Source organism: Camelus bactrianus, chromosome 32 (assembly GCF_048773025.1).
Source record: "Camelus bactrianus isolate YW-2024 breed Bactrian camel chromosome 32, ASM4877302v1, whole genome shotgun sequence".
Lineage (NCBI taxonomy): Eukaryota > Metazoa > Chordata > Mammalia > Artiodactyla > Camelidae > Camelus > Camelus bactrianus.
In genome coordinates, this window is record NC_133570.1 from 719876 (window position 1) to 732774 (window position 12899).

The 12899-nt window shown below is 58.4% G+C and overlaps 1 protein-coding gene and 1 non-coding gene across 20 annotated transcripts in view; both read right to left on the reverse strand.

The window, feature by feature from the left end:
- The window catches only part of EP400 (E1A binding protein p400), a 98472-nt gene that overhangs the window by 21678 nt on the left and 63895 nt on the right, over window positions 1-12899 (reverse strand). For all 19 annotated transcript variants that reach the window (XM_074356408.1, XM_074356406.1, XM_074356405.1 and 16 more), the window contains 14 exons: window positions 10868-11070; window positions 10616-10785; window positions 9081-9277; window positions 7530-7641; window positions 7288-7431; window positions 4919-5059; window positions 4626-4709; window positions 4224-4358; window positions 3984-4028; window positions 3552-3705; window positions 3145-3386; window positions 2864-3037; window positions 1849-1985; window positions 1660-1716 (listed from right to left, as the gene is read on the reverse strand). In XM_074356408.1, coding sequence (XP_074212509.1) covers window positions 1660-1716; window positions 1849-1985; window positions 2864-3037; window positions 3145-3386; window positions 3552-3705; window positions 3984-4028; window positions 4224-4358; window positions 4626-4709; window positions 4919-5059; window positions 7288-7431; window positions 7530-7641; window positions 9081-9277; window positions 10616-10785; window positions 10868-11070 — 1995 coding nt within the window. The remainder of the gene's footprint in view (window positions 1-1659; window positions 1717-1848; window positions 1986-2863; window positions 3038-3144; window positions 3387-3551; window positions 3706-3983; window positions 4029-4223; window positions 4359-4625; window positions 4710-4918; window positions 5060-7287; window positions 7432-7529; window positions 7642-9080; window positions 9278-10615; window positions 10786-10867; window positions 11071-12899) is intronic.
- Window positions 9500-9631, reverse strand: LOC123614933 (small nucleolar RNA SNORA49). The gene has a single exon (XR_006722436.1). It is a non-coding gene; the product is annotated as a small nucleolar RNA SNORA49 (small nucleolar RNA).

The window sequence follows — 12899 nt, forward strand, 5'->3', positions numbered from 1 at the left end:
GTCTACCCTGGACCTCGCCTCTCATCCTGCCCAGAACACCCCAGATGGCGGGCGGGGTGGGCCTGGTCCGCGCGCCCCAGAACACGTTGGGGCGAGACTGCAGGGCACCTGCCCCTCCCGAAGCCCACCTGCCCTGCCGCGCTGAGCATCAGCCCTCCCGCAAAGAGCAGGTGGGCAGGTACAGCTCAGTGGCAGAGTGCCTGGTTAGCATGCACGAAGTTCTGGGTTCAACCCCCAATCCCTCCATTAAAATAAATAACCCCCCCAAAAAATTTCCTGTGTCTTGCCAGCTCACTCCAGGGGAACTTCACATCACATCTGCTTCCGCCAAGGCCCTCGGTTACCTCCGCACTGCCCGGGCCTCCCTCCTCACCACAGGCTCCCCCACCTTGGTGGCACCATCTCCAGACCTGCTCCTCCCACCCTGCAGACCAGACCGGCCTTCTGGTTGGCTGCCCTCCCACCCCGCTGCACGCTCCTGCCCATGGCCACCCTCACTCAGCCGAACAGGGACCATGACAGACACGCCCAGCCCTCTCCAGCCCCGCCACACTCGCCCAGCGGGCCCCTTCGCTGATGGCCCAGCAAGCCTGCAGCCCGCCTGCCCTCAGCTCTGCCTTGCTAGGTTCTGCCCGCCTCCAGGTGAACCCTCACCCTCTGTGAGGGCTCAGCATTTTGTGTCTCATGTGAGGTAAGAGAGCAGGACGGGGCCCATCTCGGTCATTGCGGAGCCCCCAGGCCAGCCCGATGCTGGGCACGTGGCATAAAAACAGGCAGGACAATAATTCATCAAGCCACTCAACAGATTCACGTGGACACCGGCTCTGTCTCGAGCATCTAGAATCTGTGTCCACAGAGCTCGTGCAGACACCGAGGGAGTCAGTAAAAACGTTAAGACAATCTGCACGGGTGGCAGTCCAACCAGGCGAGGACGACAGTGTGTGGGGAAGGGAGCCATGCACATGTCCAGGGAGACCGCCCCAGAGAGAGTGCCCGGCCAGGCAGAGCCGTGAGGCGGGGCGGCCTACGCACCCGAGGCAGCCCCAGGAGGCCTGGGGCTCCCAGTGGGGCCGGGCCCAGGTGGTACCTGCACCACCTACCCAGCAACAAGGAGAGCTGGAGCCAGAAGGGCAGCTGGGCTACATCTGAACATCTGTTTTTTCCCCAAAACTTTATTATAAAAAGACAAATGTATAGGAAGGCGCAGGGATTATAGCAAACGCCCACGCACCCAGCACCCTGGACACCAGGAAGCTGTTTCACTCTCTGCTTCGTCACACCCACCCCTCTCTGCCCGCCCACCCAGGCACCTTCTTTGTTCCTTTGCAGATGTTCAAAGCAGTACACTCACCCCCAGACAGGATGCATTTTTAAGGCAGAGCCAACAAGCTGTACGACAGATTAGAGGCGGGAGTGACGAAGAAAGGGGAGGCAGCCCGTCTAATCTGTCAGCCTGCCCTCCACCAGACTGCAGGCAGGGACACCCCCCGTTATATGAGCGGGGACACGCGCCACGCAGGGCCCGCCCCACATGATACGCCCCAGCTGACACCTGGACACACCTTTTGCGCAGTAACTCACTCAACTTGCTGGGTTTAAGAGAACACCAAAGTGAAATCATTTCAAAGAGTAAAAACTGAGTCACGAACACAGAAATACCTTTCTGCCAACACGGAGGCATGCTTGGGGTTTTTCTGAAAGGGATTCATGCCAAGCCTGCAGCACAGAAAAGACACAAGAATTACTAACCAAAGGAAAACACACCGAAGAAGGAAATGCTAAGGACAAAGGGTAAACTGAGCCCCGCCCCCCGCCAACAGCCAGCGCGGGCAGGATGCAGGCACGCACAGGGGCTTGATGGGGGGGCTCCTCTTCCCGGCCGTCATCTTCATCAGGTCGAAGCGGCTCGTGTACAGCTGCGTGTGCGAGGCGTTCTCGTCCTGGGCGTACATCTGGCCCGTGCGCAGAGGGCGGTTGTTCTTACTCTGAAACAGGACCCACAGCAGCACAGCTTCATCACCAGGGGAGCAGCATCCCCGTGGAAGCCCCACAGGGACCCCCAGGTTAAACACCCAGCCCTCTCCCTGTCCTTCCCCCGAGACTCAACACAGACACCCCAGCAGTGACACACACATCCTGCCTGTGCGCAGCCTCACAGAAGCCTCCACACCCAGAAGGAGAGCGCCCGACTTCCGCCAGGGAGAGATCACGTGGCGAGGGATGCAGGGCCAGGGCACCTACATCGCTGACCCGGCCCGGGGAACCAAGAGGTGGCCGCCCCCCAGGGGGCCTCTGCCCACAGTGGGCAGGGAAGGACAGCTGTCCCGCGGTGTCTGCGTCCGTCCTCGGGGACCCCAGCGCTACTGGTGCCTGGTACGCTCTCCTGCATAGACCCCATGGCGTGGCCATCTGCCTGCTCTCGCAGAGCCTCAGCGGCGCAGGTGTGCCAGGCTGAAGGCTGCGCGGTCACCGGGTCAGGGCTTGGTCCTCGCACAGGACCCCCTTTGTCTCCAAGCCCAACCACCCCCAGAACTGGGAGTCAGACACAGTGTGCCCAGATGGCAGCCGACCCCCAGCCAGATTAGGGGTGTGCGTGTGCACACCCCACATGTCCTCTGTGCCACAGGAACCCTTAATCAAGGAGGCAACACCCAGGAAAACCAGAGCCACAAATCCAGCCCACGAGGTCGTGTCGGGCAGCTTCCGGATGTCGACCGCAGACGGAGGCCTTCCCACCTCATGGTAAAATTAAACACGGACACCGGGGACAAAGAGAGGGTAAGACCACCACAGGTACGTCACAGCCAACACCAAACAGCGAGCCAAGGCCCAGGCCAGGGCGCGGGTGCGGGGGCCGCCTCACCCTGCCCTCCTCCCTCGGGATGAGCACGCTCTCGTAGCGGGTCCGGCACTGCTTGGAGGAGCGGTAGATGCGGCTGCAAGAGTTGACGACGTCACTGACAAGGTCCCAGTTGGGCGTGTGGGCCGGGGACACGATCGTGAGGTTCAGCGGCAGCTCTAGGAGCTGCTTCACGGCCTAGGGGATGGAGGCCAGGCAGGGCAGGTCAGCATAGGGCGGCAGGTCAGTGGCGCCCCTCCTGAAGGGCTCCCAGGGCCAGGCCAGCCACGCGGGGCCACGCTCACCTGCAGCAGTGCCCAGTCCTCGCTGATGAGCCACTCGGGGTTGTCGGGGCCCGCCTCGGCGCTTGGCTTGGCAAACGTTGGCAGAGGCTTGGCGAACTGCGTCTGCTGCTTCAGCAGGATGTTCTTCTTCTGCTCCTTCCCCTCCCGCCGGATTTTCAGCATGCCAGGCGTTGCACGGTCGAACAGCGACCGCGGGGGCACCACCGCCTCCCCGTGGCGCTGCTTCTTCTTCCTACCCACGGCTGAGCAGAGAGGCTGTCCTCAGTGAGCTGGCCAGCCAGCAGGCCTCGCCTCAGCCAGAGAAGCAGGGGGAACAAAGGAGACCACGGTGGGGCCCAGGGAAACCCACCCGCCCCCACTGGCGGCTGACCCGGGCTTGCTGGCGGGCGGGTGTGGTGGAAGCCCACCTGAGGGGTCCGTCTTGTGTCGCCGGCGCTCCTTCCGAACATACACAGGTGGCAGCTTGGCCTCTGGGATGGGCGTGGTCTCGTACATGAGACACATGACCGAGTCAATGTAGATGTCGTTGTCATCCTGGGGGGGCGTGGGCGGGGTCCAGAGCTGCATGGGGAAGGGAGGGCCATGAGCTGTGCCACGGAGAGGGGGATGGAGGGGATGGGGGAACAGGAGGACGGGGGGGGGGGACAGGATGATGGAGGGGACGGGGGATGGAGGGGATGGGGAAAGGGGGGTAGGAGGATAGGGATGGAGGAGACGGGGGAAAGGGGGACAGAGGATGGGGTGACGGGGAGATAAGGGGACAGGGGAACAGAGGGAACAGAGGGATGGGGAGATGGGGAGAATGGGGGGACGAGGGGACAGGGGGTTGGGACACTTACCGGCATGACTTCCGTCTGCCCGTCGGCACCTTCACACACGTACTCCTGCGGGAAAGGGGAGACATTTCAAGCCCACACAGTCCCAGCCTTGAGGTGCAAGCCACCGACTACCTATGTCCACACCTCTCAAGTCTTTAAAATAAGCTCAACTGCGCACAGGACCGACAACGCGGTCTCAGCACAGCGGCCAGGCCTCGGGGAGAAGCCGGCACACCTGCTGGGCGCCGGCTGGTCACCTACCGCGCTGTAGGCGTCCTCCCGCGTGTAGGTGAGGAGCTGCTCCTGCTCCTGCTCGCGCAGTGCCTGGGCCTCCCACTCCCGCAGCGTCCTGGCGTTCTGGGCCTCCCACTCCTGCACCGCGGTCAGCATGGTGCCCTGGCGGGAAAGACAGGGCTCTCGTGGCCACCCGCACCATCCCCGCCCCAGGGCAGAGATGAAGCAGCCCCCGGGACCCCTCCTGCCCACGGGCCCTTGGCCTGGACCGCCTCAAGACCAAGTCCAACTGCGCACTCGCGTTTCCAGTGAGTGCACACATGGACTGTTCCTTTAATTCCAGGCAGGTCACTCCTATTTCACAACAAATTTGACACTGAAGAATCTGAGGTTCCCGCGTGTTCAGGTAACGAAAGTTCATTCTCTTACCTCGCTACTTCTCCCTCTCTCTTGATCAATGGAAGTATGGAATAACTCCAGGTAATTCAAAGCGTATTTTTCAATGGGTGTAAGCTGTTTCAAAAATATATTTTTTGAATAGAGTTAACAGCAAGTTAACAAGGGTTTAATTCCTTATACAACCCCTACCGACACTTGAATCAAAACAGTGATTGTTCTCAGTTAAAACAACCAAGAAATATTTCATAAAAGGGTCACAAGTTTAAAATATTTAGGTGTAAAGAAAGGAATTAACTTAAGGCCCAAAGAGAAGACGCCCAAACCTGTCCCATGAAGTCAGCCAATTCCTCCAGCTGCGACGGCTCCTTGTCCCCCTGGGACCCGGCAGCGTCCGAGGACCCCAGCGCCGCCTCCTCCGTGGGCTTCTGCTCATCTTCCTCCAGGTGCTCGATGCTCTTGAGGGCCTGAGGACGGGCTTGGGTTAGGCTCCTCTGATAGACTTAAATTTTTAATTAAAGGCTTTTAAGAAAGAACCACACCACACAGATCTGACTGCACGCCCACACCGCACACCAAGCGCCCCTACGATGACTCGTTCAGTCCTCGAGAACTGCCCACACGCCTAAGGGGACACGGCAAACGGAAGGCCTTGCGGAGGGCCAGGGGCGCGCTGGCCGACACGCGCACGAGGCTTTTAAGAGACCCAGCAAGACAGGGCGCCTGGGTCAGTCTCACACCCGACACCTGCCCTGGCCTCGGGTCCCGGCCAGCGAGAACAATTCTTCATGGTGCGGAGGACACAAGCCACCGTCGGAGGTATAAACAGATGTGCTGCGGTGATGGCAGACACAGAAGACAGTCAGCATCACCCCAGTTCAAGAAATGCAAACGAGTGAGGCAGACGTCAGGTACGCCTCTCCCGGCAGCCGAGGGGACAACCTGCAGCTTAGAGGTCGCCAATTAGCAACTGGAACAACCTCCTTCTAGGGCAACTGAGCAAAATCTGCCAAGTTTAAGATGCAACCCTATCTCACACTGTACACGGAAGCCATTTCCAGACAGATCGCTCATCTAAGGATGAAGAAAATAAAGGAGGCCCTCTCTTAGCAGAACACAGAAGCACCAAGCACGTGAGAAAAACGGTCTGCTGGGTGGCCAAGGACCAATTAATTCCTGCTCACCAAAACACAGCATTAGGAAGACCAAAGCCCAGGCTGGAAGAAGACACCGTACATGTAACCCACAAAGGCCCTGCACCCAGAACACAGAAAGGATGCCAAAAAGCCATGGAGAAAGAGACAACCCAGTTAAAAAAAAGCAGGAAAAAGATGCGACCGAGCACCTTGTAAAAAGCTATTATCCGCACTGCCGACGAACACACAAGCTCATCAGCCGACAGCAAACTGCAACCCAGCCCAGGAAGCCACCCCGCACCTGCGGCTCTGAGCTGGCCCCGGCTGCTGCCAGCACAGACAGGGCCCGCCCGCCGTGGAGGCCTCCGCTCCACCTCCTCGCCCCAGGCCACACCTGACCCTCTGCCCCAGACTCCCAGGGGCCCCGACTGCTGCCGCCTGCAGGTGACACGTCTCGCCCACTAGGAAGCAACCTTCACAGCTGAGACCTGCGTCTCCTCAAGGCCACAGCCCTCCTGCTGGGACGGGGCCCGACACCCAGAGAGACGCTGCCAAGGGTCTGCATGCCGCAAGCCGTGCTGCTTCAGAGACAGGAGACACTTCTGTGCCAGTGTCTCCAAGACGCGCTGAGCGCAGCAGCAGGGTGTGCAGCACACGCGCACTTCTCACGCACACGCATCCTCACGCCCCACGTCTGTCTCCCAGGAGGCCTGTGAGATCCGTGACAACGGCTGAACAGTTACCTCCCTCCTCCCACTTCGTGCTGTTTTTCCCTTTTCGCCCTAACGCTTCTATCGCCTTCTTCTTAGAGCCTTTCGAGACAGAGACGGGGCAAGGCATTTCCGTGCAAAGCGACACTACACACGGACAGCTCCGGGAGGAAACGGGAACAGCAGGCCGCGGCTGTCTAAGCAGGGATGAGGGCCTGGTGCAGGAGGCTTACTTTCCATTGTAAATTCCTGAAGGTTCTACCACGTGTACGTATTACTTCTCAGTAACCAAACAATTAATTTTAAAAAATAGAAAATGAGGTGCCCTGCAGCCAAAGGCCCCTCCAAGAGGCAGGATGGGAGCAGGGCCTTGGGAAGGGAAGTGAGGGGCCCTGACAGGTGAGTCTGGGACGTGTCTACACAGCAGCGCTGCCCAGAGGCAGCAGCATGTGAGTCGAGCGTGCAGTCTGACGTCTCTAGTGCCCATGTCAAAAATGTAAAAGCGCTGTTTAATCCAGTAAATCTGAAGCATTACTATTCACCCTGCAACCCGCGTAAGAAAGCCAAGTGAGGCGGCCGGTGCTCCTTTTGGTTCTGTCCTCAGAACATGACGTGGATGCCAGGGCCTGGCAGCTCCTCCAGCCTCACGGTGACAGAGGAGGAGCTGGGACCAGGGAGGCCAGTGGGGGCAGGGCAGATGGCCACTCAGGACAGGCACGCAGTGGCTGGAGACTGATGGCCCCGGAGATCAAGTGTGGCCAAGGGGCACGAACGGAAAGCACGACGGCGGAGGCACACGGCTGGCACGCGGCCTGGGTCAGACTCCAGGCAGGCGCCAGTCAGCCTTACCTCGATGAAAGGTCTTGCAATCTTGGGCGCAATGGTTTCCGTGACGGAAGGCTCCTGGGAAAGGACGACAAACTCCTCAGCTTTCACCGGGAAGCCAGTGTCGTCCACGGGTGAGCAGATCTCGAACAGCTCCTGGATGGTCCGCTGGAAAGAGAGACGCCCGTTGCGAGGTGTGACCGGCATGGCGGTGCCACGCGACCCCAGCCGCGCGCGGCGGCCCCGGCCTGGACGGAGCAGGGCACCTGCGTGAGGAACGCCGTGGAGTAGTCGTTTCCCTGGGCAGCCACTTCTCGGATCAAGTCTTTGGTTCCGTTTTTCAGCAACTTCTCTTCTATGGAATTACCACTCACAAGCCTACGAGCAGAACACAGGCAGGGACGCCCACTAAGTCGCCTGGAGGCTCCGCACAGCGCCCGGGCTGGCCCGGCTCGCAGACCATGCAGTTCCTGCCTTTGTGTGTCACCACCTCCCACCTCAGTCCAGCAGCCCTGCCGACCGCCTGGCCCCAGCTCCCCCAGGACCACGTCCACACTCAGCAGCAGGACCTCTGCCCGGCTGCACCCTCCCCCAGCGCTGTGCCTCCCACCAAGCAGTGTGTGCAGGACCCCCAAGGGGCCAGAGCACACATCCCCTGGCTCCTGCTTTCAGCCCTGGAAAGGCCGCAGGAGCCGCCACCACCACACCCACCTTCAGGGCCCTCGTTACAGTTACACTAACTTTTACCATCGCTGCGGGGAAACGTCACAATCTTACGAACCAGGTCTTCCCATCCAAGAACACAGCACGTCCCCCTGCTCGGGACATCTCTCTCCTCACTCCCACCCAGTTTCACCCTCCGCTCCCTGGACACTCTGCCCCTCTGCGGCTAAGATCCTTCCTGACTGTCGACAGACTGGCCACTGAGGATAAAATGTCTTTCCCATTTCTAGCTCATTTCTAGCTAGCAATTACTAACAGGTCAACAGTAAGGGAGCAGTTACACAGTGAAACACTAATTCTTTCAAGATACACAATGTACCAAGTTTATATTTATCAGCATGGAAATACACTTATATCATTAAAAGAAAACGGGATTACGAAATCAGACTGCTGGCCCGAGTCATCTGAAAAATAAGGGCACTGTCTGGAAAAACACACTGAGATGCTACTAACTGCCTCCGGACAGGGTATTTTTCTCCACATGCTTTCCTTCTTTTTTTCTTTTCAATAAACAAGTGATACACTTATAATTTTTTTTAAATAGTTATTTAAATTCAGCATACGGATTTCCACGTCTTGACTGAAATAGCACGCGGTCCAGGCCGGCGGCAGGAACCTCAGCTCCCGCGGCAACACCTCCCAGGACTGGCAGGTGAGCACGTGCTGGGCCACCAGGCACACGCCCAGCCAACAGTACAGGCCAGGCCACCACGCTGTCGCCACCAGTGCTTCCACACGCACCAGAGCCTCTCCCTCGTCCTCAGCTGCTGGCGTGGAGCCAAGTACGAGACTCAGGCACTTTGAAGAGCCGACTTAGGAACTGACAGCAGAAAGCTGTTGCAGATAGTTCACATCTGATGACGCGGGAAACAGCCTAAAGCGTGAACCACCCTTTGAGGGCCAGCTGCCCCAGGAGAGGTGCCAGGCTGTGGTGGAAGAACACCATGGCACGTCCCCGCAACTCAGCCCAGGCACACTCCAGGCAAACGCTGAGCGGGAAGGAAGCCGACAGGCGGCGGCGGGAGAGACCTGCCGTCGGCCTGAGGGCAGGCACGCGGAGCGCAGCGGGCTAGGGAGCGCGGGGCCGTGCCCACCTGTAAATGTGCACGTCCCTGCGCCTCCCAATCCGGTCACACCACTCCTGGGCCTTGGCATCCATCACCGGGTTCAGGTCATGGTCATAGAAGACCACCGCATCCGCCTCCACCAGGCTCACACCCGTAGCGCGGCTGTGGGTGGAGAGGAGGGCGCAGAAGACCCGTCGGTCTCGGTTGAAGGTCCTCATCAGCTCCTGCAGGGGGACAAGTCCTCGGGTTGGTATAAAGGATGGCACCTCCCATGTGCTGATATTCCACAGCTGGACGCTAGCCCAGCACAAAACCGCTCAGCCTGGGTCTCACCGGGCACGTGGCCCGCTCTCTTGTGGGCACCACACATGGCTCACTCCCTGCTGCCCGACATTCCCACCGGTCCCAACCTTGCCAGGCCTCGCTTACAGACCCCCACGACGGGAACTGTGAGCTCACCGTGTAGGCCCCACAAGAACACAGAGTCTCTCTGGGGAGGGATGGGCGCTCTTTCCTGTGCCCTCAGGCAATGTCAGGGCACTCTACAGCAAAAGTGCCCTGCAGTAAGGCTGAGGGAGCGAAACCGGCCAGGAAGAGGGGCCCCTGCCTCCCGCGGCCCAGCTGGCCTGGTTCCCACTTCTCTTCTGCACTCACTTCAGCACCAAAACACACCTCAACAGGTGACCGACCCTCTTCTTCCCGTAAGTTCTCTACATGATCTGTTACATCAGCACCAGGAAAACCTGTTACTTAAGACCGCAGTGTACGTCCTCCAGGCCGCCCCGGCATGCAGCCGCTGTGAGGAGTCCCCTGCGCTGTCCTGCGGGTGCGGGTGACACGACCCCCAGCCCAGCGGTGTGTCTGCGCTTAGGAATGCTCCGCCAGGACACTACAGCCTGCTCTGAACGGCGGCTGGAGGCTTCCTAGTTCATCCTACGGAATGCTCGGGACGCTGTGTGTTCATGACAGGGCCAGGCCCTGCGGCACGCAGACAGCCTGGCACCCGCTCTCATCCTCCTGGCCGTTCACTCGGCTCCTGACTGGGGCCGTTACAGACCCTGCCGCACTGGGCGGCTGTGCACGTAAACCTCTGAGAGGTGCGGGGGTGCTGCTGCAGGAGGGAGCCCTGCACACGCAATCCGTGCTCAAGCACACGGCCTTCCTCTCTGCTAGCCTTCCGGGAAGCTGCCCTCATCCGCGCCCCCACTGCAGGGTCTGAGCGTGCCTGTCACCCTGCGCCTGACGGCATCAAGTCACCCTGGGCTAACTGCACAAGAGAAAAGTGGGCCTGTAACTGTGATTACTCCGGGAGTTTGCACGCTTCACGTGGCTGCCGCCTGAAGTTCACCCGTCTCGTGCTGTCCTGACGGCCGGCCACCACCTGATCCGAGCGCCGAGCCGACTGCACGTCCTGAATGACAGGACGCAGCTGAAGTCCAGAGACCCCGAGACACTGTCCCCTTTGTTCAGAGGGCACGAGCGTGCTGGGTCTGCACAGCTGGAGGTTAAAGCTAACGCAGCTGAATCACAAGTGGTAACGAAACAGAACACCCCCTCCTCACCTGCCGCTGCTCGCTGTTGGCATTTTCGTCGATCCTCACGTAGGTGAGGTAATGGAAGTTGAGGAACATCTCTAAGATGTCTAACATTAGCACCATCTGAGACAAAATCAGCACTCGGCGTCCTTCAGATCTCAGCTTCTGGAGTAGGATGGCTAAAGCCTCCAGCTTCCCTAGGAAACGAGTCACATCAGAGGGCCTGTGACCCCGGGGGGCAGACCTGGCGCGGCAGCAGGGCAGGCGGGCCCCCCGTACCTGAGTCAAACTGGACCAGTCTCAGCTCAGGAAAGCGCAGCGAGCGCGGGGCCGTCACCTGCTGCAGCTGCTGGGCGTAGGCGGCCATGTGCTCCTTCAGGCCCTGCCTCAAGAGCCTCACCCTGTGGCTGTAGAGCGAGGGCGGCCTTGCCACCCACAAGCACGGGGGTGCAGCCACCACTGGAGGGATCACACACACCACCCTGAGAAGCAGAAAGCACACCCGTCACCGGTGGCTCCCACGGCGTCCCCACCAGGTAGCACCTCTGTCTCAGGCAGCGAAGGCTCAAGAAGGAAGAGGACAGAACCGTCGGAGAAGCCAGGTGCCTGACTCCAGTCAGCACCGGGTGGGTGACACAGCTGCTGGAAGCATGCCCAACCCGCCGCAGCCAGCAAGGGCCACCCAGACCAGAAGGAGCGGCGTAGGCAGCCCCCAGGCCACAGGACCGGGCGTGGAGACGGGGCCCTGCAGCGCCGGCCTTCTGCTGGGAGTCCTGGGGCACAGATCCTCCGTCTTCTGGACAGTCTTGGGGGAGGTGAGCCCCGCAGCTGCCACGGCCACCGTGCCCCCAGGAGGGAGCCAGGCTTGGGGGCGGCAGAGAGCAGCACCATCACGACTCGGACGAGCCACTGGGCCACCCTGGCGCCCGCCCTGACCTCCAGGAAAGCCCTCACTCTGGGCATCAGCAAGAACTGGGCTCGCAAGACTTGCGACCAACCACATGCAAAGTGAACAGCCACTGACGGCCAAAGCTCTGATCAGTGAACTCAAAGCACTAAACCAAAGGAGACAGATTCCAAGTTCACGGACAGGAAGACCCAGTATTGTCAAGATGTCAGTTCTTCCCAACCTGATCTAGACATTCAACGCAGCCCCAGGCAGTGATTTTGTAGATACCGACAAACTGAGTCTGAAGCGTCTACAGAAAAGCAGCACTGCTGTACATAGAGCAGACAAACAGATGGCACAGGAGCCCACATTCAGCACCTCGTAATGACCTGTAACAGAAGAGAATCTGAAAACGAATACATATATACATGTGTTTATGTATACAATCGAATCACTGCTGTACACCTAGAACTAACGTGGTAAATCAACTTTACTCAAATAAAAATAAATAAGAGAAAAGGAGTGGGGGGGGGGAGGAAGGAAGGAAAAAATAATAAAGTTTATGTGGAGAAGCAGCAGACCAGAAGAGCCAACACAACCCTGAACTGGAGAAAGTTGGAGCACTGGCACCACCGCCTTCAAGACTCACTATAAAGCACCAGAAATCAAGACTGTGTGGTGCTGGTGAATAAGTAATAATAAGCAGATCAATGGAACAGAAAAGCAAGCCCAGAGACAGACTCTCATAAACACAGCCATCTGACCTTTGACAAAGGAGCACAGGGAACACAAGGGAGCAAAGACAGTCTTTTCAGCAGAGCTAGGACAACCGGACATCCACGTGCAAAACGACGGCCCCAGAAGAGACGCTACGTGCTTCCTAACGGCAGGACACAGTGTCACCTATTCCTGCGTGCGCGCACACACACACACAAACAACAAATAACTGAAGTTGATCAATACAGAGAACAAAGCAACACGCTAAATTACACCATGGGGACTCAGTCAGCAAACCCAGGCTGCGGGAAATTCCACACAGCAAAGCCCCAGGTTTCGTCAACAAATAAACTGCAAGGGGTAAAAAAGGAGAAACAGAAATAGAGCCTATAGATTAAAAGATACACAGGAGACACAAACTGATTGCTGTGCATCCACCTTACTGTGATGCTGGCTTCAACTATAAAAAAGATTACTTATGAGATAATCAATAAAATAAATACTGAATAGACATTTGATGATGAGACAAAATCAATTTTTTAGGTGTCGTAACAGTATTGTGATTGTGTTTAAAGACTCCCAGCCTTTCAGGGCACAGAGAAATCTTACAGAGGGAAAAATTGTGTTTGTCAAGAATTTATTTCAAAATATTCTGTGCTCAGGGGAACGGGCACAGAGGAAGCAGGACTGAGTTAACAACCGTGG